General features: G+C 44.2%; 2 protein-coding genes across 3 annotated transcripts in view; one reads left to right on the top strand and one right to left on the bottom strand.

The window, feature by feature from the left end:
• LOC119654509 (TWiK family of potassium channels protein 7) overlaps window positions 1-22,879 on the top strand; it is a 644,233-nt gene that overhangs the window by 177,159 nt on the left and 444,195 nt on the right. The gene's annotated exons all lie outside the window — the stretch shown is intronic.
• Window positions 4,076-18,787, bottom strand: LOC119654508. Its single transcript, XM_038059944.1, has 2 exons — window positions 18,699-18,787; window positions 4,076-8,965 (listed from the first exon to the last, which is right to left on the bottom strand). The coding sequence occupies exon 2, from the start codon at window positions 8,741-8,743 to the stop codon at window positions 4,154-4,156; it is 4,590 nt and encodes a 1,529-aa protein (XP_037915872.1). The 5' UTR covers window positions 8,744-8,965; window positions 18,699-18,787; the 3' UTR covers window positions 4,076-4,153.

The following is a 22,879-nucleotide window of genomic DNA, read 5'->3' as shown; positions in this document are numbered from 1 at the left end:
TTCAGCCTTTATCCCGTTCACAAGCGGGGTATTTATAGTGTCAGTTCAAGACAATTTATAGCATGGAGCAGTACACTCCAAAAGAACATGCTGAAATAATTCAGCTTTACATTCAAAATAAGCTCTCAATTGTATGATATTAACTAAAGCTGTATTTCGTAAAAAAATATAAAGTGAAAAGTGCTCCATTTAAAAGCACTTTGCACCGTTTATACGCAAAATTGATTAACCACGGTAGTCTCAGCAGGACAAGCCACGCATCCAGACAACGTACAAGACGTTCCGATGATAACATTGAAGCCGTACCAGCCAGTATTGAGTAAACTCCAAGAACATCGAGTTATCGCCGTTCCCAAGAATTACGCATTGCAAAATGACGAAGGAGCCTCTGTTACCATCCATGGCGAGCGCTATCGGGCCATGATTCGTGATTTTGTCATACCAATCATCGAAGAAAATGACATGGAAGGCTTCTGGTTTCAACAGGATGGAGCAACTTGCCGGACTTCAAGCTCTAGGATCGATTTTTTGAACCCATTGTTTCCCGGAATGTTGATATCCAAAAATGGTGATTTTTCATGGCCACCGACATCACCAGATTTGACGCCAGCAGACTTTTTTCTGCGGGGCTATCTCATATCCAAAGTATACATCAACAATCCAAGGACTCTAGTTCAACTTAAAAACAACATGCGACGCGAAATAGACGGCATAACGCCCGAAACATTGGCCAAAACGATGGAAAACATTTGAAAGATATCATTTTCAAAAAATAGCTGGAACAAATCTTCTTGGACTAAAATGAATGATTTTTAATTTGAACAGCAACAAAATGCTGTTTTCATGTTTTTTTTCCAGAAACAATTTTATTTGACTGTTGTATTTAAAACGTATTTAAAGGAGGAACGGGTCGGGAAACTGGAAGCTAGACGCTTCAGATATGAAAGGTTTTGTGTATTTCCTATATAAAGACATTTGAGTGTGCTTTTGCCACATTAGTACGGAGCACGTAATATATGCATATATTATGTGAGAGTATCCACTTTTGGGTGATATTAAGATTCATAGTCTTGAATTTTTAAAGAAACGGCAACTTTGACCTATTATGACTTTGTTAGTAATAGTGCGATTTCCACCAAACTTGGTATAATCATGCCCTATGTTATAGCCTACATTACTGGTACCAGAAAGAACTTAAGGGGTTTTTTCAGCCAGTTACTAAAAATTATAGTAATATACTATTAATAACTTCATTTGCAGGGATGGTGACAGGTCCTGCGACAGGCCGACCAAGAACATGCATACAATGTCGTTAAAGATAAGGTGATCGAATTGACTCACAAGCCTCGGAGAAATGCTAGGGCGTCCACCTCAGTCAACGCGGAAGTGCGGGCTCCGGTCCTGTCAAGAAATGGCCAAGGGTTCTTGACGCATGGACGGCGTCAGGACGCAAGCGAGTTAAGCCGAACAAAACGAACGAACCAAATACGTGCCTGCACGCTAAATGTTAGCACCCTAACTGAAAAGACCGAAGAACTCGCAAGAACCCTTCAGAAAAGGCGCATTCATATCTTCGCTCCGCAAGAAACCCGATGGTCTGGTGCCAAAAGCTGCGACATTGAACACGAACGTGTTAAAAATGGCTATAAACTTCTCTATTTTGGTAGCCCACACACTCAATATGGTGTTGGCATTGCCATCTCAGAGGGTTTATGTGATGCCATTAAGGAAGTCAAATGATTTAAAGACCGGTTGATGAAGCTCACCATTATATCAGCTCACACTATTCACTTCTTCACCGCGTATGTAGCACGAGAAAGATGCCTTCTGCAAATTGGCGATGAAAAGACTTGTCACGTGCCTGCTGACGACTGTATCATTATTGCCGGCGACCTTAATGGTCATGTAGGTGATAATGCAGACAGTAATAGGTGCCACGGGGGAAGGGGTTCGGAGCGCCCAATGAGGGTGGCGAGCGTATAATCGATTTTGCGAACACCCATGACCTTGCAATTATGAATACATGGTTCATCAAACGATTGTCTCATCTTCTTACATTTTATAGTGGGAACAGTAAAATGCAAATCGACTATATTCTCATAAGACGCCGACATTTTACCACCGCCACTAATTGCAAAGTTGTTCCCTATAAGACGATTGCACCTCAACATCGACCGTTGATTGCCGTCCTGCGAATTAAGCCATCGATAAAATAGCGTGAGGAACGGGTACATTAAATGGTGGCGATTTCGTGAGAAGGAAGAGCAAACGATCTCACTTACGCGATTACCAACGATTACGAATCTGGAAGAATCATGGAACCAAATAAAAGACACGTTCCACAAAGCGGCCTCTGCATTCCTCGGGGTCACCAAGCCGGGTAAGCGGTACATCCACTGAGATACTTGGCTTTGGAATGACGATGTTGAAAAGAAGGTCTGTGAAATGAAATTTCTCGACGATAAATCACCGGCTAAGAAAGCAGTCGTTGTCACTCGAGCGGTCTATCACAAAAATCTTTACGATAAACTGGACACTTGGAATGGCGAAAAAGATCTGTATCGACTTGATAGAAGCCGTACCGAACGTACACAGGATATCGAACACTTCTCTTGCATTAATGACAAGAGCGGTACTTTGCTTACCAACCGTCGAACCGCAAGGGATAGACGGTGAGAATACTTCAAGGAGATCATCCTCATTCATCCTCTTTCACAATCATTGCCGACCTGTCAGCGCAACGAAGGAGGCAATATAACGAATGAAATCAGGGAAAGTCACAGGACCTGGCGACATCGCATCTGAGCTCTGGAAAGGGAAGAGCTGGGACCCAATACTGTGGCTCAGTGAATTCTTTAATCTGGTTATTCAGGAAGGTAGAACACCATCTGACTGGCAAGAAAGTACCCCTGTTCCAATATGGAAAAAGAAAGGCAGTCCAGCAGAATGTTCAGATTACCGTCCGATCCGGTTACTTTCCCAAACAATGAAGATTTTTGAACGCATTATTGACAACCGCATTCGCGAAATCATTGAAATAACCGTGAATCAAGCCGGATTTGTCAAGAACTGCGGAACTACTGATGCAATACACGCTGCGCAGTTACTCATGGAGAAACACTGTGAGAAGCATTGCCCTCTTTACATTGCATTTCTGGATCTATACGTGTGACGAACAGACAGACAGACAGTAAACCGAATTAAATAAGGTTTTGTTTTACACAAAACCTAAAAAAAACTGTTTATTTTCTAAATAGGTTGCCTTTGTTACGCGATATAATATGTGAGTTGTAGATATCAACCAATAAACTATCTAACTAACTGAGCTAGGCTTGATGTCATTTAATTGATAGTCACTACTTTTCTTGCTTTACTAAATGTATCTTAGGATAAGATGCATAGTAAATCTTATCCTAAGATAGTTTCTGTCTATGCTGAAAGTTTTGTTTACACTATCCGTGTCCGGATAGCTAAGGGGTTAGAGCACAAGGCTATCGTACGGAAGGTCGCGGTTCAAATCTCACTGGAAGCAGTGGGATTTGTATGGTGGTTTGACGTCGGATACCAGTCGACTCAGCTGTGAATGAGTACCTGAGTCAAATCAGGGTAATAATCTCGGGCGAGCGCAATGCTAACCGCATTGCCTCCTGCAATGTACTACAGTATACCGTTACGGTCTTGAATGAAGTGCTCCAACACACTTCAAGGCCCTGATCCAATATGGATTGTTGTGGCAACGTTTATTATTATTATTATCTGCGCTATCACTCTTGGTCCGAAGAAAAGGGATGATTCATCTTCAATAAGTCATCATGTGTGTCATTGTTATGATTTCGATACATAACTAGCTTCGACTCTTCTCTCTAAGCCGAGGCGAACAGGACTGACTCTGAGGGTGGACGTCAGACAATTTTACACCTCGCAGAAAATTTCACGAACATTACTTTCATTTGAGAATTCCTTATCGATATCTGCCACCTATAATTGGGTGTCCTAACTAAATATTTGAGATACAATTTAATTTTGTTTATTTGTTGTATCAACCAAAAGAAATAAAGAACCATCTGAATTTTTTCCATTACGTTTATATCAAGCATAATATTATAATACATTTTGTCCTGTGATTATTCTACGAACGATCTAGAAATCGAGTTCATTTACAATGATACTGGATGTCGACACTGATATTGAAGCCTTCTTGCTGTATTAACCACGTTGGTAAGAGTTTATGCACGTCATCGTGCAATGCGTTATTCATGTAAAGCTTGAAATTGTAGCTGGCAGAAAAGAGCCGGTATTCTACTTGCCACTGAATTTTGTCAGGGTCTTCAGGTGGTGTTAAACTCCTGCGCACATTTTCGGGTCTCCACTTCAACAAGAAACGATAAAGGACGAAATTGCTTTCAGTGTAGTAACAGTTCCCAAGTAGATAGGTAAAAGCCGTTTGCCAAGTGCAATGCCCGTCATCCGAATAGTCGCGGATATCCCTCCAATTCGCGATGTTTTCCGCGCAAACATCCTTGGGACAGTAAGTTTTGAAAATTTTTGCAAAAAACGAAAAAATTCCCCAAAAGTTGTCACGGTAGGAGCAAATGAGACCATCTACAACATAACCCGGGCTTACATTTGCAAAATGATCATGATCCCAGCTTATCTCTCTGACCATCCCATCGCAAAATCTTCTTACATCGCCAAAAGATTCCATCAACATTGACTTGGAAAACTCAAGGAAGCCTGATTCCAATTGATTGTTTGATGTAATCTGGGAAATGAAAAACCGAGCTACTAAATACCCGGCGAATGTGTGATGGAAGAACTCGGGTTTCCCATCGGAAACACCATGCACGATTCCATATTCAAACTCGCCGGCCTCAATGTCTGCCAGAAGACTAGAGACGGCCCCCTCAAATTCCTGGAATGAACTTACAATTCCCTTAAGATCCTTCCGCGAAAACATCGCCCAAAGGGCCAAATTCGTATGGTTATTTAGGAAAGCATCATATGTGTACTCGGATTCTTCCATAGGAGATAGATTCGTCCGATTGAGACGCATCTTTTCATCCAGATATAACTCATATTTCCTTTTAAAGTACATCTCATAAAGTGTAGAAAGATCACGATCGTTGATGACCTTTTTAATTCGCTCTTCATCTCTGAATGTATTAAATACCTCTGTGAGTATTATCATGCAAAGCGGAACCCTAGTGAACAATTCACAGCGGCTGTCGAATTCCAAATCTGCGCAGGTTTCGAGTACCGAGAATAGCTTTTCCTCTTCATCTATTTGCATCTCCAACTTCTCTGATACTTCTGTGTACAAAGATATTTGCTCTGTCCAAGTCAGGCCAAGCAACTCGAAACTAAAGGTTTGTAATTGTTGCTTAAGATACTCACGATAGCTAGGCCGTGTAGTGATGAATATTTGAGGGGCATCGGAACAGGCCTTCGATAACAGTAGGAAGCCCAACACAATGTCCATATAATTGGGGCTGATTTCATCAAATCCATCCATGAATAACACCAGCCGCATTTTCGTATTCGCTTCGCTTTTGAACGCTGAATGCAAGAGGTTAATCTCGAATTGTGTTTTGAGCTTGGAGTGTTCGTTAGACTGAAGTAATTCAAATAAAAATTCGCTACACCTAGACGATGGCGTCTCCGTATCGACTCGATCCCCGGCTTCATTTTGGTTTTCCTTGAAAAAATTTTGTCTTTTGTCCAAAAAGTTAGTGTAAAGGTTCAGGTTGATATATATTTTCCAGAGAAGTTGAGAATTATTCGTCATCTGAATGAAAAAGTTTCGAAGTAGCATTGATTTACCCATTCCTGGTACTCCATGCAAAATGACAATTTTGTTATCCTTCACATACTCCAAGAATTGTTCATCTGTAATCATTTTTTTATCTTTAATCATTTTTTCCTTTCTAAAGTCGGTAAATGTTATGCGATTCCATTCCAAACTGCCGAACCTAGAAACCGGTTCGATGGAACCGTACCATATCCATCTTTCGTCATGCCGTGGTTTTTTTTCTTGAACCCAGTGGACCGAATACGGAGCAGAATATTTTCGATTTTCCGTAAAAACTTCCTTGATCTCATTGAACTTGTCTCTTGAATCAGCGGCTATTGCCACCTCGGTTTCCACTTTTTCTCGGTTTTCAAAAATATAAATAGATGTTTCTATTCTGTCATTATTAGTTTCGATATTAGGAGGCCGTATACATCGCTTTATATAGAAATCGGGACTCTGAATTATGCTCCCGATGCGAACGAGACGAGCATCACCTTCGCCTTCTGCAATCAGCTTGGCGAATGTTGTCTCATCAATTAGATCTCCGGCGTCCTGGTTAACTATGTCCCCTAATTGGAAACAGTGGCCGTGCAGTTTGACCTGCCCTCTCCTCAACAGCTCATCCTGTGAAGGCGCTTCCAGTTGACTGAAAGTTGTCTTCAACTCAAATGTATGTGTATTTCCTTGTTTTGTAAAATAGGAACCCAGTGCTGATTCTAGCTTCCGTGACATATCTTCCTTCACAATGAAAATAACTCTCCTCTCCATCGAACGCGAACTTTCTGAATTTTCGAAGAGCAAATCCAGCATTGATTCAAATTTCTCAGCTCCAGGTAAGTTTTCAGCCCAACATTCTACCACCGTCAGATTCCACCGGTCTTTATCCTGATTTCTTCTGTTTAGCTTCTTGCGAAACGATTCAGCCAAGAAATGCTCAATTGTTATAAAAAGATAACCGAATCGACGTAAATAAAACGATAGTTCACCATTTGTGTTCTGGTTTTGCTGCAGCAGATTCCAAAACGCCTGCATGAATCGAACGCGACATAGAGTCAAATTTTCAGCACGAAGCAACAGAACACTAGACTCAGTTTGTTGAAGAAAATCCTTAACTAATGTCATAAGGTCCTCACATTTGAACTGATATCTGGTAGGCAACGCCAGGAAGAAAGGCTGATTAATTCCATCTAACTCGTAACAGAGTAGGTTTTCATCTAATCGTCTTAATAGTTCTTCAGCCTTTTTCGGAGTATAGAAAGGTCCAAGTCGGTGCGTCATCCATTGATGAATTTCTTGAACAAAAGAATCGACAAACGCTTTGCTGTTCAAATGTTGATTCTCAGCCTTCACTTCAGTCTCCAGCAGTTCACGAAGGCCGTATCGATTCGGATAGCTCACAATCAAACGGAAATTTTCATAGAAGTCCTCAATAGATTGCTTCGTTACTGGACTGGGAAGAGTTTTGTGTAGCGTGGTCTCTTCACAACTGGTGAAACCTTTCAACTGGATATTCAGTTTATATTCATCGATGGAGTTGAACTTGTCGTCCAAACAGCATTGCAGTGCCAACCGGAGATTGCGTAAATGCTGTATTGATGAGTAACTTCTAATAAAGCTTGCACTAAACTCAAACCACGTGTAGACTTTCACTATGGCGTGGCCAATTAGGTCGATGATGTTTCGCCTGAACTCTTCAGTTCCAACCACGTCGGTGATTTCAATAGTGTTATCTGTACACTTGTCAATCAAATCCTCAATCTCCGTTGCAAACGCATATTCATCTTCGATTTTAGGGTTACTTTTAGGTTGAAAGCGAGTAGGATATCCTTCAGTGACTGGGAACGTTTCACCCGATACTTGATTAAACACGATTTCGGCCATATTTCGATCCATCACTTCATCAATCAGCCTCTTTCGGAATAACTGAGCTTTCCGGCTCAATTTTTTGGTGCCATTCACGAAATCATCGTGAATTTCCATAGTCTTATCGTAAACTACTTGGTAGAACAAAGTCTCATCTCGACGCAGGGCTGAATAGACTGCAGTGTTTGATTGGTCAACGAATGCTTTCAATTCTTCAGTTAGTTGAGAATCATTTATATGGCCACTTTGGGGATACCTATTTTGCACACTGTTTTCTGTTGAAGTTGACTTATTTATCTCCCTCAATATCATCCGGAATGCTACCTCTTTTATAAGTGCTTTCCTGAATTCTTCCACCTCGGTTGTGCGTTCACTGTTAACCCCTTTGAAACCATCTGAAAGTTTAGCCATCTGATTTGGTTCTCTTGTGAATTCGAGCACATGTTTCACGAGAGGATAATAGTATTCTTCGAAAATCCGTGAAGTTCCGTCGAATCTTTGTTGAAGTAGTAAGCAATCGGTGAGTTTTTCGACTAGTTCATCAAAGTCGGAGGAGGTGTAGAAAAGAATTTCCAGTTCACGTGTCAGTTCATTGTCTGCTTCTTTTATTTTGAGTTTCCTGGTTTGCCCAGTTGGAACTCTTAATACCTTGTCTTCTTCTAAGGAATCTTCCTTATCCACTTCAAAATATTGTTCCACTTCCTCAGCGAGATCAATGTTTGTTGACAGTATGAACTCCTGAATGTCTGCTCCCTCCAAAAAGGCGGGGACTGGATTTTGAGAACGCTTTTCCAGGATCTTCATGAATGACCGGAAATATTTCAACAAACTAAATTCCTTGCCTTCATCTGGAGTGAGTAAGTCTGTAAGGGTGATTTTATGAATTGAATCTGGTGGATGGGGTTCTTCCCTGTGCTTGGCATGGAGGAAACGAAGGACCATCCTGTCTTCGTGTTTGTACTTGATGACAACATCGTCGAATTTCTCCGCTTCAGGCAGTTCCGTTGCTAAAAACAAGTCAGAAATTTTGTTTTTCAAAACTCGCCAGAGGCACAGACAGAGTAGAAGCAACTGGTAATCGTCCCCCATGTTTAGTTAATTTCAGTCCTGAGCTGGGAGTGCGTTTATTGTCAAAATCTTCAGGAGGAAATTCGCTATCACTTTCGGAATATTTGAATTGCTTCGGTGGTGTCGGTTAAGACATATGCGTGACTTAAGCTGAACCGAACGTCCCTTTCATTAACTGAATTGAATTTTCTCCGATTTATAAATCGGACTTGTGTGGTTGAAAACTCAAAAGGGTGGATATTCCTGCAAGGAGAGGAATAAGTAAAATAGCTTTAGATAGAGATAAACTGTGGATTATTTTGGTCAGAGTTGCTGGATTGACCTTGTCTAGGCAAATTATTCAAGATGTTTAGCAAGCGCTTCAGTAATATGAACAGAAATGAGGGCGTTTTTCTAACTAAGGGCGAAACGGTTACACTTGCACATTTATCGATATTTCGGGAGTCAGTTGCTGCTTTGTTCAGTGTTTATTACAATCTAGATTGTATTTAGAAAACGATTCCGTGTAAACACAAAACCTTATTAAAATCGGTTTATTGACTGTCTGTCTGTCCGTCACAAGCATTTTTTCTCGGAGACGGTTATAGCGATTGACACCAAATTCAGTAGAAAAGTGGGAACTGTGAACGCTCACACATACAGTGAGTTACATCCTTTTACGTTGAATTTAAGGGGCAGTCCCCATACATGCAAAAGGGGGGTGTATAATTTTTTTTCATCAAATATAGTCATGTGGGGTTTCAAATTAAAGGTCTCGGTTAGTACCTATTGAAACCGGTCTTAGTTTTGACATTTGTTGGAAAGATTGGGAGTGCAGAAACCACTCAACCGAAAAATCTCAAAAAAATCAGGGGGCCGCCTCTATATGGTGCCTGGGCTCCGATTTAACTTCCATATCGATGTCTGTTCAAATGAAGTTAATAATAGTATATTACTATAATTTTTTGTAATTGGCTGGAAACCCCCTAAATTCATTCTAGCACCCCGAAAGGAGAGCATGATCTTACCAAGCTTGGTGGAAATCGCACTACTACTAACAACGTTATAATACGTCAAAGTTGTTGCCTCTTTGAAAATTGAAGACTGAAGAATGTCAATATCACCCGAAAGTGGATACTCTCACATAATATATGCATATATTACAAGCTATATACTAAGAAATACACAAAACCTTTCGTACCTGAAGCGTCCAGCTTCCGGTACCTCGACTTGTTAAGTTTGATTTTGTAGTTATTAAAATCGATTCAATGTCTGTTTGTCACATTTGGTTTACGTAGAAGCGGCCGAAGCTATTTCCTTGAAATTTAGTGAGAACGTATGGCGTGTGAGCCACTTTACATAAAACGCAAGTGGCACCATCTTCCGTTGAGTTAAAGGAGGGGACTTCTAATACATGCGGAAGGAGGGTGTTCGAGGAACGCTTCAACAAAATGCCTGAAGGACGCGTTCTTAGAAAAATACTAGAACCGCGTTTTTTTCGACTTTCAACCAAACTCATGGCCATCTTGGGAGAGTAGATTCCACTGCATGGCGTAGCCCGCAATGCAATTATCGCCCTTCCTTAATGTTTTCGCCGACCGTTTGAGATAGTGTCAGGCCAGCGTAATCCGATGATACGACGCAGACAGTTATTGATGAAAGCTTGGAAATTAAAAAACCAAAAAATGACTGACAGTTTCGTCCAGGGCGGCAACTCATCAGACGCTGCCTCACCTCTGCCCTGGGAGCAGCGTGACCGAAAATGCCAACATGTCCTGCCCACCATCACGTGGATGTGGACTTAGGATCCCGCATATCCTAAACGAAAGCTTGGAGTTTTTAAGTAACTGTGCCATATGCTCCTCCCCGCAGGACATTCTCAACTTGATCATAGTGTTGAGATAATTGAATTTCCAGGTTTTAGACAGGGTTTTTGTGAATTTCTTTGAAGTCACGCGAAATGTCCCCGTTCAAATTGTCTCTTGTCTCACAAGAAGTATTCGCAAATGCAAAATTACCTCGGAATCTAATATACTACGGCATCACCAGCGGATCTCCTTTGTTTTTTTTTTAATTCTATAAAATAAATTAAGACTCAAACAGATTTTACTTTATATTTGAACTTTACCATTCAAACAGATTTGAAATTTACACTTCACCGACAGGAAGGTAGATCGCAAGAAAACATAGAACGTCTAACCTCTCCGAGGGTCGAGGAAGAAGAGAGCGATTCTCTTAACCGGTTGCGGACCAACGGAATTTTCAGCGTTGGTTCTCCGCCCACTTGGCGAGTTCCAATCAGCGACGGAGAGCGCCGGCGGCGTTCTCTATCTGTTCGCATTAACAACATTCAAAATAAATGACTCTGTGAGACCCGATCTCTTGTCGAAGACCGGATCACTTGGGAGCCTTGGGTTCTCCCCGTATACCAGCTCCGCAGGGTTGACAGCAAATTCCTCTCGTAGGGTTGTTCGTAGGCCGAGTAGGACGAGAGGGAAGACTTGAGTCCAGGACGGATCGTCGCGCGCCATAATGGCGGCTTTCAGCGTCCGGTGCCAACATTCTAGCATCCCATTTGATTGCGGGTGGAATGCCGTAGTCCGCTGGCGTTTGAAACCCAGGAATTTGCCTAACTCAAATTGCATTCCCTGGTCAGTGATGCTGAGTGCATGGGGGCTCCAAAGCGAGGGATCCACTCTGGACAGAGGGCCTCGGCACAAGATTGCGCCGTAATATCCTTCAGAGGTATTGCTTCAGGCCACCGTGTAAACCTGTCGATGATTGTTAGGCAATACTTGAAACCGTGCGAGTCTCACAAAGGGCCTACGATATCGAGGTGTATTGTGTGGAACCGCTTCGTAGTGCATGGGAATGAGCCCACTTCTTTTCTTACATGCCTGGTGATCTTACACTTCTGGCATGCGATGCACTTTCTGGACCAGGAGTTGACATCCTTCTTCATGGAGGCCAGAAATATTTTTCGGTGACCGAGCCGATTTCTTGTCCTGATGCTTGGATGCGCTACGTCGTGAACAGCGTGGAACACTTCCTTGCGAAATATAGCCGGCGTCCCTTTACTCGGAGAGGTTGGGAATATTCGGAGAGGTTCGAGCCGAAGATGGGGAACTCCCGAAATTTGTATTTGGAGTTGGATTTGAGGCTCTGAAGTACTGCGTCATCCTCTTGCGCTTTGGCGACAGCCGAGAAGTCGAGTGAGGTGGGGATGTTCACCTCGGAGACACGTGACAAAGCGTCAGCAACTATGTTGCCCTTGCTGGACACGTGCCGTATATCTGACGTGAACTGGCTTATAAAGCTCAGGTGTCGAAGCTGACGAGGGGACGCTTTGTTGGGCTTTTGTTTCAAAGCATACGTGAGAGGCTTATGGTCCGCGAACACTGTGTACGGCCTGCCTTCTAGGGAGAAGTGGAAGTATTTAATGCTCAAGTACGCGGCGAGCTGTTATCGATCGTAGATGCTGTAGTTCCGTTGAACGGGGTTCAACTACTTAGAGAAGAAGCTTTAACGGCTGCCAGACTTGATTCACCTTTTGGTGAAGAGCAGTACCCACTGCGATGTCAGAGGCATCAACAAAAATGGCTAGGGTGCATCTTGTAGAGGAAATGCCAAGAGTGTAGCGTCAGCCAGTTGTTGACGGGATTTATCAAATGCACGGACAGCCTCTTCAGACCACACAATCTCTCGTGTATCTTTTGCTTTGGGGCTAGACAAATACGCGTTCAAAACGGATTAGTGTTGGGCGGCCTTGGGCAGGAAACGACGATGGAAGTTTAACATGCCCAAGAAGCTCCGCAACTCCTTTACTGTTTTTGGACGCGGGATGTGTGATTGCTTGCACCTTGTCTGGGTCAATATCGACAGCATAGGTCAGTAGTTGGGTGGACTTAATAAGACTGGTGCTTCTTGCATTTACCACAGCATCGCAGATCAATTTTTCCTAGGCCAAGTTAAAGAGGATTCATGATAGGGCATCCTTTCGTTTCTGACTATTGTTCATGTTGAATGGTCTCCAGGGTGATCGTGCTGCTTTTATCTAGCCCCACACATTAGTCAGGTTAAACCTATTGTTATCAGCTTTGTTGGGATACCGAACTCTCTCATTGTCTTGTACACTTTTACCCGGGCTGCCCAATTATAGGCCGGCTTAAAGTCGATGAAAGGATGGTGCAACTGGTGGTCGTACTTCAATAGTTTTTCCATCACTTGTAGCACGGAGAAAGCCTGACTGTTGCTGATTTGCCTGGAGTGAAGCTTCTTTGGTATGGGCCAACTAAGCTCTATTTGTGCTGAGTAATCTAAATGTGTCCGGATAGCTGAGTGGTTAGAGCACAAGGCTGTCGTACGGAAGGTCGCGGTCCAATTCTCGCTGGTGGCAGTGGAGTTTGTATCGCGATTTAAAGTCGAATACTAGCCGACTCAGCTGTGAATGAGTACCTGAGTTAAATGAGGGTAATAATCCCGGGCGAGCGTAATGCTGACCACATTGCCACCTACAGTATACTGTAGTGTCCCGTTACGGTCTTGAGTGAAGTGCTCTAACACACTTCAAGGCCCTGATCCAATATGGATTGTTGCGCCAACGATTATTATTATTATTATAATCTAAATGAGTCTGATCGCAAAGAAGTAGACTGTCTGCCCAAAAATTTAATACAAGTCGTTTCCGTGACTCTGCGTCCAGCAGTGGAAAAACTGACCCCTAAGCAAGCCGTACAAAATGCCCAGAATATCAAGTAGTCAACCACATCCTAAAAGCATGCCACTAGACCTGATTGATTACGGAAACGTCAAAGGGCGTCGATGAACGGAACGAACTAAAAGGTAGGGTGTTGGTTGTGAGTGAAGAAGAGTGTGATGCACTACAGCTCCGTTACACTGAAAAAGTGCAAGGTAACATACGGTGACCTGGCAAAAATAAATCTTGGTACCACGCTGATCAGCAGCTCCGTATTAACTGTCCTGTCTACAGTCTTTTGCCCATAATAGCTAAAAAAATCCCGGAATGCATCATAAAACGCTTGCAAGGCTTCTTGGGCCGACAATGGGCTGGTTTTCACTCTAAACCGTCCTGCCTCAATCACCTCAAGATCAGCCAAGAGGTCATCTCGGAAGACTGAATAAAGTAGGAAAAATGTGAGATCATACGTTGGGCTTATGCAGGCGCTGCAGTGTGGAGTCGATTACCGGAGATTCGCCTGAGTTCCACACCAGAGTAGCGTTATTCACCACGAAGCGTAATTCGCTCACCTGATTGGCTCGCCTACCTGTTGGTAGCGGATCGACAGCCACGAGGCTGCGAGCACGAGTCCGTCAGTTTCCAGATGACTATTGATCTTCTAGATCGCTCTATTGACTGCTGCCTCAATCTCGTGAATGTGCTTTGCAACTACAACCACAGCAATATTGTCGGCGAAACTTGCTATTTTTATTCCTTATGGTAAATGCAGGCGGAAGACTCCATCATACATGATGTCATACAAGAGTGGACCCAGTACCGATCAATGAGGGACTTCAGCTGGGACACGGTAGTAATTTGTGCCTTTGTCGCTCTCGTACTTTAGCTCCCTGTCTGTAAAGTAGTTAGACACTATGTTTCTCAGGTAGCGTGGAGTGGTCATTCGAATGAGGGGCGTTTTGATGGCCGACCAGCTTGCTGAGATAGAAGCATTATTCAAGACCAACGTGACCGCAATACCCTTTTGATCTCCGTCGTCCGTCGAGGAAACTTTAAAAAATATGCGTAAATCTTGATAGGATCTAGGCTGTTGCAGGAAGGGGAGGTTCAGAAAGCGGAGGCGGGAGGGGTCGAGCTAGGGAAGGTTCGATGGAGTCAAAATCAGAGGAGGAGCGAAGTATAAAGCCGGACAATTTTGCTTCTAGATTGGTGACCTCGAGGCGTTGAGTGTCAAAGCGGAGCTCATTGTCGAAATTGACTCCGAAGTGTTGAGACTTCACCTTACGTACCTCAGGTAACAGAACGCTGCAAACGTTAGCCTAAAGTCAATAATCCGAATCGTATTCCAATGTCATGTGACGCATACGTTGCACTTCTTAGGTTTAGTTTCATAGTAACCTTCGCACAGTTTTTTATAACTACAGCCAGGCATGGCGTAAGACTTTCTTTTCTGGTGCAAGGAGAACCCGCTGATACCCTCTCTCGTTAGTTGTAGATGCATTGTCCGACGGTTACCATATGGTGGTGAGAGTAGGATGGTAGCAGAGCTGTAAGTGGTAAATCAGAGTGCATTTCCCAGTTTTTTTATCGTAGTATACCGTGCCATACGGCCTACCACGCTGGGGTACATACTGACTTGAACCGCGCGTTTGGATAGGGTGTTTCAGCGAGTTATAGTTCTCGAGAATGGTTTTGGTTGCAGATAGATTGCACGTCTGTGGGCAAATTGTGTCATGGGTAGGTATGAATATACTGACACATGTGTTGTAGCGCGCGCAATGTGCACCAAAGGCGAAAGCCTGACAAAACTATTTAATTAGCTTTCGAACCGCTAACAAACGTGAATATTACTAAAGCGCAATTTTCTTACTTATCTCCAAAAGTCCTACTTAATCTGAGCTTTGCACGACAGGGCCCCTAAACCTTCTTGATAAGTTGCTTCAATTTTTTCTGATATGATAAGAAACCTATTACTGAGATAAGCAACCACTATTGACGAACTCACAAACGCGGTGGCTGCGCAATTCAGCATTAAAGACGCAGCGATTGGTAAATCGTTACGGAATAGAAAACACCGATTCCGCAGAAAAGACATCAGAAAGTAGTCGTTCTCGAGAAATGTGCTGTAGGGTTAAAATACACGTACATGAACGTCAGTAATTCAGACCTCCCCTCGCGTTTTTTTGTTCGTTAGTGTTCGTGTCTGTGGCTCAGACTCCTTGAGTCAGGCATGCTCACGTAACCAGAGTAATCGAGATATGCGTACTTGAAAAGTTTGTGCATAATTCGGGGGTTTCCCTAATACCGGGCGGTAATTATCAATTTATTTTGGGATAAGATTCAACTGAAAGGTCGCGAACTCCTCACGTTGGGCTGCATGGAGGCCGAGGAGGACGAAAGGCAAAGACCGCGGCCACGACGGATCATTGCAACCCATTAGAGTGGCCTTCAGCGTCCGGTGCCAACGTTCCAGCATACCATTGATACTGATACCATACAATACTTGAATCCGTGCGAATCTTGGAAAGGGCCGATGATGTCGAGATGGATGGTGTGAAAGCGCTTGGTTGATCGAGGGAACATACTTACTTCTTTTCAAACAACCTTGTTGATTTTGCACTTCTGCCATACGATGCACTGTCTGGTTCAAGAATTTACGTCCTTGTTCATGGACGGCCTGAAATATTTTTCGGTGAATAACCGATTCGTCGTCCTGATGCCAGGAGGCAAGATCGTGAAGCGTGGAATTCTTCCCTGCGAAAATCGGCCGGAATGAATGGCCAGGGTCCTTATTTGAGATCCCGCATAGTGAATGAAAGTTCGAACCGAAAATAGGAAACTCCTTGAATTTATATTTGGAATTTGCCTTCAGGCTCAGAAGCTCTGCGTCGTCATTTTGTGCCTCAGCGATTGCCGTATAATCGACCGAGGCCGGAACTGTGACCTCCTAAATTCGAGATAAAGGGTCTACAACAATATTGTCTTTACCAGACACATGTTGGATATCAGAAGTAAATTGACTGATATAACTCAAGTGTCTAGGTTGGCGACGGGACGCTTTGTCGGGCTTTTGTCTAAGCCCAAATGCAAGGGGCTTGTGGTCCGTGAATATGATGAACTGCCTGCCTTCAAGGGAGAAACGGAAGTATTTTATAGCGAGGTACGCGGCGAGTAGTTCACGATCATAGGCGCTGCAGTTGCGTTGGGCTGGGTTGAGCTGGCTTGGTGCAGAGCGTCACCTACCGCAGTATCAGAGGCACCAACGAACACAGGTAGGGAAGCATCTGGCTGAGGAAATGCCGGCAGTATTGGCTCAATAAGCTGTTGTCTGACTGTTTCAAACGCATGGGTGGTGCCAGCAGACCAAGCACCCTCGCAGGAGTCTTTAGTTTTGGGCCCAGGCATGTAGCCGTTCAGGACAGCTTGATGATAAGCGGCCCTGGGCACGAAACGACGATAGAAATTCAACATACATAAGAACCTTCGCAAATAGTTGGTAGTGGAGAACTCTTAATCGCCTCAATCTTGTCTGGGTCAGGTTGGATACCGTCAGAGAAATTTCACCTGCTTCTGTAGGAATCTTCATTTCATAGCCGTTTTCGGAATGTCTTCGGGAGCTACAGGGATTTGGTAGTACGCCTTGGCTAGATCCGAAGTCGTAAAAACATGTCAATCCGTTAATGAGTGCGAGAAATCATGGATGAGTGGTATGGGATATCGGTCTGGAATTATCTGTGCATTCAGACGCCTCTAGTCTCCGCATGGCCGTCATTCGCTGTTTGGCTTAGGGACCATTTGGAGCGAAAGGGACCAACAACTGTTTGATGGTCTGCAGATAACCTGTTTCAAATTTTCAAACTCCCTCCTCGCAACAGCAAGATTCTTGTGTGAAAGAGGATCCACCTTTGAGAAGATTGGAGATCCGGTGGTACTGATATGGTGCTACACATCGTGCTTCACCGGTTCGGAGGAACTACTTTCCGTAGCGATGTTGCGAAACTTTCCGAGGAGTGCGCGAATGCGATAGTCGACAACGTCCTCGAAAATTATCGAGAGAGTGTCATCTCGGCAGGTAGAAATCTTCCCTGAAGTGTGTAACGAGGTTGCGCGGTCTGTTAATGTCCAGTTCTGCAAGTCAATCAGCAGTCCATAGTGACACAGGAAGTCTGCCCCAAATATGGGGATGCTGGTGTCCGCTAAAACGAAACGCCACGGAAACGTTCGGCGGAGTTCGAGACTCACGTCCACCTGCCTATAGCCATAGGTGCTGATGGGAGATGAGTTCGCGGCCATTAAACGTAGGTTTTGCGGAATAAGAGTGTTCGGACGGGGTACAGGAAGAACCGACACCTCAGCGCCTGTGTCGACCAGGAAACAACGCCTGCTTACGGGATCGAAGATTGTAAGGCTGTGAGGCACCCAGCGAGTCTAGTTTTTTATTGCACTAAACGTGCATCCGGTGGACATTTAGTCACTTGAGCTCCGTATTTCCGATGGTACCAACAAACCGTCGAGGTCTACGAGGATCCCCCCCCCCCCCCTCTCTTCGGAAAGAGTTCAGATTCCCATGTTCCTGTTTAAGTGCAAATATCAGATTTTCAGAAACTGCAGTCGCGGCGACGAATAACTCTGTGCGTTACGGTGACTAACCATTCATCAACGAGAAGCAGAGCATGTTCGGTGTCAGTCAGACCTAACTGACCGTATGGCAGTCTCTGAGCTCGAACAATGTGTCATCAATTACGTGGCAGTGAAAGCTGCAGAAATGTACAAATCCCCAACAACGGACGCTGGGGTCACCAAGATTGCGTTCTTTAATATCCACAATCTTTTGGGAAGACAATTGCATAAAAATTTTAAGGATATTAGGAAATCAGAAAAGTAATTTGTTGCCTAGCGGAGTATCCTCCCCAGAAAATTCCACTTCGATCAAGTCATGTACTTTGCACAACAAAGAAAAGCTGGAAAATGGCATGATTTCATGTCACCACCACTATCACATTTCACCCTCTTGAAACTGGACCGCATAATTTCAATATCTTTGCAAGAAAGAACTGAAAGATACACATCATTCTGTAGTCCTTAGACTAGAGCTTAAAAAAGGCAGCGCTCTTTCGCATCCTGCCCTCATGGAGTCCTACATCCTCTGCCATAGCACGGCAAGGCCATCTTCCCCTCAACTCCGTGGGCAAGAGTTCACTTTTCAATTATTTGCACCAACTGGGATCACATTTGAATTTATTGTGAAATTATATTAAAGAGTAGGAACTGCGCGAATAAGAAATTCTGCACTGCACGTACCTTAGTATCTGCGTTTCCGTCGAGGGTTTATACTTGGAGTATCTTCGAGAATTGAACAATGGCGGAGATACGACCGGTTTCCGCAGTTGTTTAAAAACGAATGCCTAATAAATCCAGATTTTGCAATACCTAAGTATATACCTCGTATAATCTCTCCTATTGAGAATGCGCGCTGTAGACCAGATAATAGAAAGTACCTACGTAGATACGCGTGTACAGTGCTGTCGAAAAAAGTGCGCTATGGAAGGGTAGTTTGATCAGGGGAAAAATTCAAAACTTTCCAATGCATTTGCTAATTTTTAAGGTATTGTGTGAAACAAAACCTTATTAAAATCGGTATACCGTCTGTCTGTTTGTCTGTCTTTTTTTCGGAGGTGGATATCTTCTAAAGACACTGGTACCTGTCCTCTTCCCCGCGGAACCACTACAAAGTATTTCGTCGCGGCGTGGCCTCTCCCTTCGCCCATCGATTGCATTCACAATAGCGCCTTTCTCGTCTCCTCAGCCTCTCTTAATCTGAACTGAATGCATTGCAGCTCTCCTGGCATGCAAGCATTTTTCCAATTATATTTTCCGGTGCTAGTGTTCCACCCAATGTCTCTTCTAGACTCCACCCTTCCTCAGCAAATCTAGGACAATTGAAGAAACCATGCTCCGGGTCGCCCGCAATACCGTCGCAGCTAGGACAGTTGGGTGAGCTGTCCAGTTTAAACTTATAGAGGTATTTACAGTAACCGCCATGTCCCGTTAGAAACTGTGTCAGATTATCATTTATTATGCGTTCTCTGCGTCTACACCTTGATGCTGGTAATCAATCTCTGGGTCCATCGACCCTTTTCTGCCTGTTCCCACCGTTGCTGCTACCTGCTTAAGGATTCCTCCTTTTCGGGGTTTTTCATTTGCCAATCAGTGGAAGAATCGGGTCCATCATGGATACGTGCCATCTCATCGGCCAAAATGTCGATTGGCATCATTCCGGCTACTGCAAAGGCCGCTTCGTCCGAGATGGTTCAATAACCACAGGACACTCTTAGTGCGGTCTTTCATATGCAATCCAGTTGAGCAAATTGGCGTTGCGTAAAGCAGTACAGAACTCACCACTGTAGATATTTAGCAGTCTACGAGTGCATCGCGGGCCTCCAACATTTGGCATAATCCTTGCTAGGGTCATGGTAACATTGGACGCCTTGGTGCAAACATTTTGTAAGTACTGCCTGAAATTCAGCCTCGCATCTATCATTACTCCAAGGTATTCAATTGCTGGCTGTGATGAGATGCTTCCCCTTTCTGATACGGGCAGTGGTTTCATTATGCCGCTTCGTGATAAGCACCGCCTCTGCTTTATCCTCCGCGAGAGCAAGACCTGCATCTTTCAGCCACTTCTTTATAGCAGTGATTGCCTCGAATGAATATGTTACAATGCCATATCGGCCAGAACTTTTGGAACAACAATCATCGCTGTCAGCGGTAGAACCTACTATTGTTACTTCGCTAGCAATTGGGACATTGACGACATCATTATACATGATATTCCACAATAGTGGTTTCAGCACAGAGCCCTGTGGAACACCTACGGAGGCAATGTATTCTTTGGTTCCATTTACTATGTCGTACCAGAGCCTCCTGTCTGTTAAGTAGCTCTCGACTAGCACAGTTAAGTAACTTGGTATACCAATCGCCACCAATGGTCTCCTTATAAGGTTTCAACTGGCAGAGTTAAACGCATTTTCCACGTCAAGGGTAATCACAGCACAATACTTGCCAGTGCCACCCGTTCCGTACATCTCATTTCCAGCTAAACCAGTGCCAAGTTTGATAGCGACGACCATTGATTTGGTTGTACGGAAGCCGAACTCTCTCCAACATTTTCCCCATAGTGTCCAATAGACATATAGGCCTGTAGGAAGATGATTCACCAAGAGTCTTACCAGGTTTAGGCTACAATACCAACCTTTGTTTTTTCCATGTCTCAGGAAAGATCCCATCCGCCAAGCATACTTCAACAACTATACGAATATGTCTGGCTTCGACTTACCGGCCAGGTTTTAAGTGTATGGTATGCCGTCGAAGCCGGGCGGCAAATCTCCAGTACTTCCTTCGTTACTGGGGATATTACAGCCACATCTAAAGATTTGCGTAGACTGTATCCCCTTGTGTTCCCCCGAGAGAAAAAAGCCTGAACGATTTTCAGTAGGAGATTGGGACATGTAATTTTTTGAGCTGCATGACCTCTATATCTCCCCATCACAACCCAGGACATATCGCGAGCTAGTGAAGGATTAACAAAAGTCAAATCCATAACCGAACTGGACCCCCTTTCCGGTAAGTATTTCCCGGACCATCGTTAGCCACAGGGTAGTATAGATCCCAGGGCGAAACATGGATTGGTTCCCACGATGGAGCATAAAACCTGGGAAACGCCTGCTGAACCAACACCAACAGCTCTACTACCAAACCCTATCTCCACCTTCACGTGGTGACCGCTAGGAGCTCTTTCATAACAAAAAGCTGCAGACGGAGAAGGATGAAGGCGAGTCTCTCGCGCCTTAAAACGGGACAAATTGTATCCTCCAGGTTGGGGGTTGGGTAGAGCTGACAACCCTACATGGAAAACAACTTGTTACGAAGCCACAACAGAAGCATCTGACTAGACGGATTACACAACGACGAACCCGGCAACGACAAAGGAATAACGATTTGCGCATTTTCTCATGGAACGTGCACTCCCTGTACAGATATGGAGCTGCCAAGCAGCTATTGATACCCTGTCCCAATGTAGGGCTGACGTAACAGGGTTACAGGAGATTCGTTGGACCTCCTGGAGAAAGGTCACTACACAATATATTATAGTGGCTTGGTTTTGGTGATCCAGTAAACCATGTGCTCGGAGTAGGTTTGTTAGTCAACCATAAAATGAGACCTGCTGTTATCACCTTTGAACACATAAGCGAAAGGTTATACACTCTGCGTTTGCAAATTTAGAAATGTAAACCTCATTAACGTTCATGCCCCCACAAAGGAGACTGCAGAGTTGGAGAAGGATACCTTTTACGAGGCAGTAGAACGAACCCTCGAAGCCTCTCCCAGATATGATATCAAAATCATCCTTGGGGATTTTAACAGGTAAGTAGGGACGGATCCTGTATTCAGGCGATACGTTAGCTCCCAAAGCTGCGGGTTATTCAATTAGCAATGTCACACAAAATGGTTATTGGAAGTGGGCCTCCCAGACGAGACCACTTTCAACCAAATTGACCACGTGTTGATCGAACGCCGCCACCTCTCAGACTTGATGAATGTCAGAACATATAGGAGGGCCACTGTAGACTCGGATTACTATCTCGTTGGCACGGTGCTCCGAGCTCGAATAATGACACCGCCCAGAATCCCCTCTGACAATCAGGTGAGAATTAACACAGAAGCCATCCACAACACAGCCCTCCGCAACACCTATAAGGGGGAAATGGATGCCTGAATCCGCGCAGTCAACAGAGATCCTGGAGATGAAGCATCAACAAACGATCTTCACCTGAAGAACATTATCATAAATGCGGCCACAAACATATTTGGCCCCGGCCGCAAAAAGAGTCGGAGCGCCGATTGGACGATGAATGTAAGCTAGCAACGGAACGGAAGAATGCTGTACACCGAGTAATTCTGCATTCTCAAAGAACGCGCGGAGGCTTATCACGAACTCCGTCGAGCGGAGAAGCGAATTTACAGACGGAAAAAGGAAGCCTGGGAGAACCAACAGGTCTGTGAACTCGAAAAGTGTAGAGAACAGCCGCACCAGGCACGCAAGTTGTACCAACAAGTCAGCAGGATGAAACCTTACACACCTCGATGTTCATCCTCTCGAGACAAAGAGGGAAATCTGATTTCCGACAGAATGGGCATATTGGAGCGATGGGTTGAGTACTTTGATGAACTACTGAACAACCAGAATATCGGCGAATTGGAGGTCCTGCCAACTGAAGACGACGGACAAATACTGCCACCACTAAATATAAAAGAAACAGTCCGCCAGGGTGAAACTGTACACAGCCATGAGAGAATTCGGTATCCCGACGAAGTTCATAAGACTGACTAGGCTGGCCCTGATCAATGTGCGAGGCCAGATAAAAGCAGCGGGATCACTCTCAAGACCATTCGACATCAACAACGGTCTTCGACAAAGGGAT

Source organism: Hermetia illucens, chromosome 4 (assembly GCF_905115235.1).
Source record: "Hermetia illucens chromosome 4, iHerIll2.2.curated.20191125, whole genome shotgun sequence".
Classification (NCBI taxonomy): domain Eukaryota; kingdom Metazoa; phylum Arthropoda; class Insecta; order Diptera; family Stratiomyidae; genus Hermetia; species Hermetia illucens.
The sequence above is the reverse complement of the archived record's forward strand: the minus strand, read 5'-3'. Positions and strand labels throughout refer to the sequence as shown.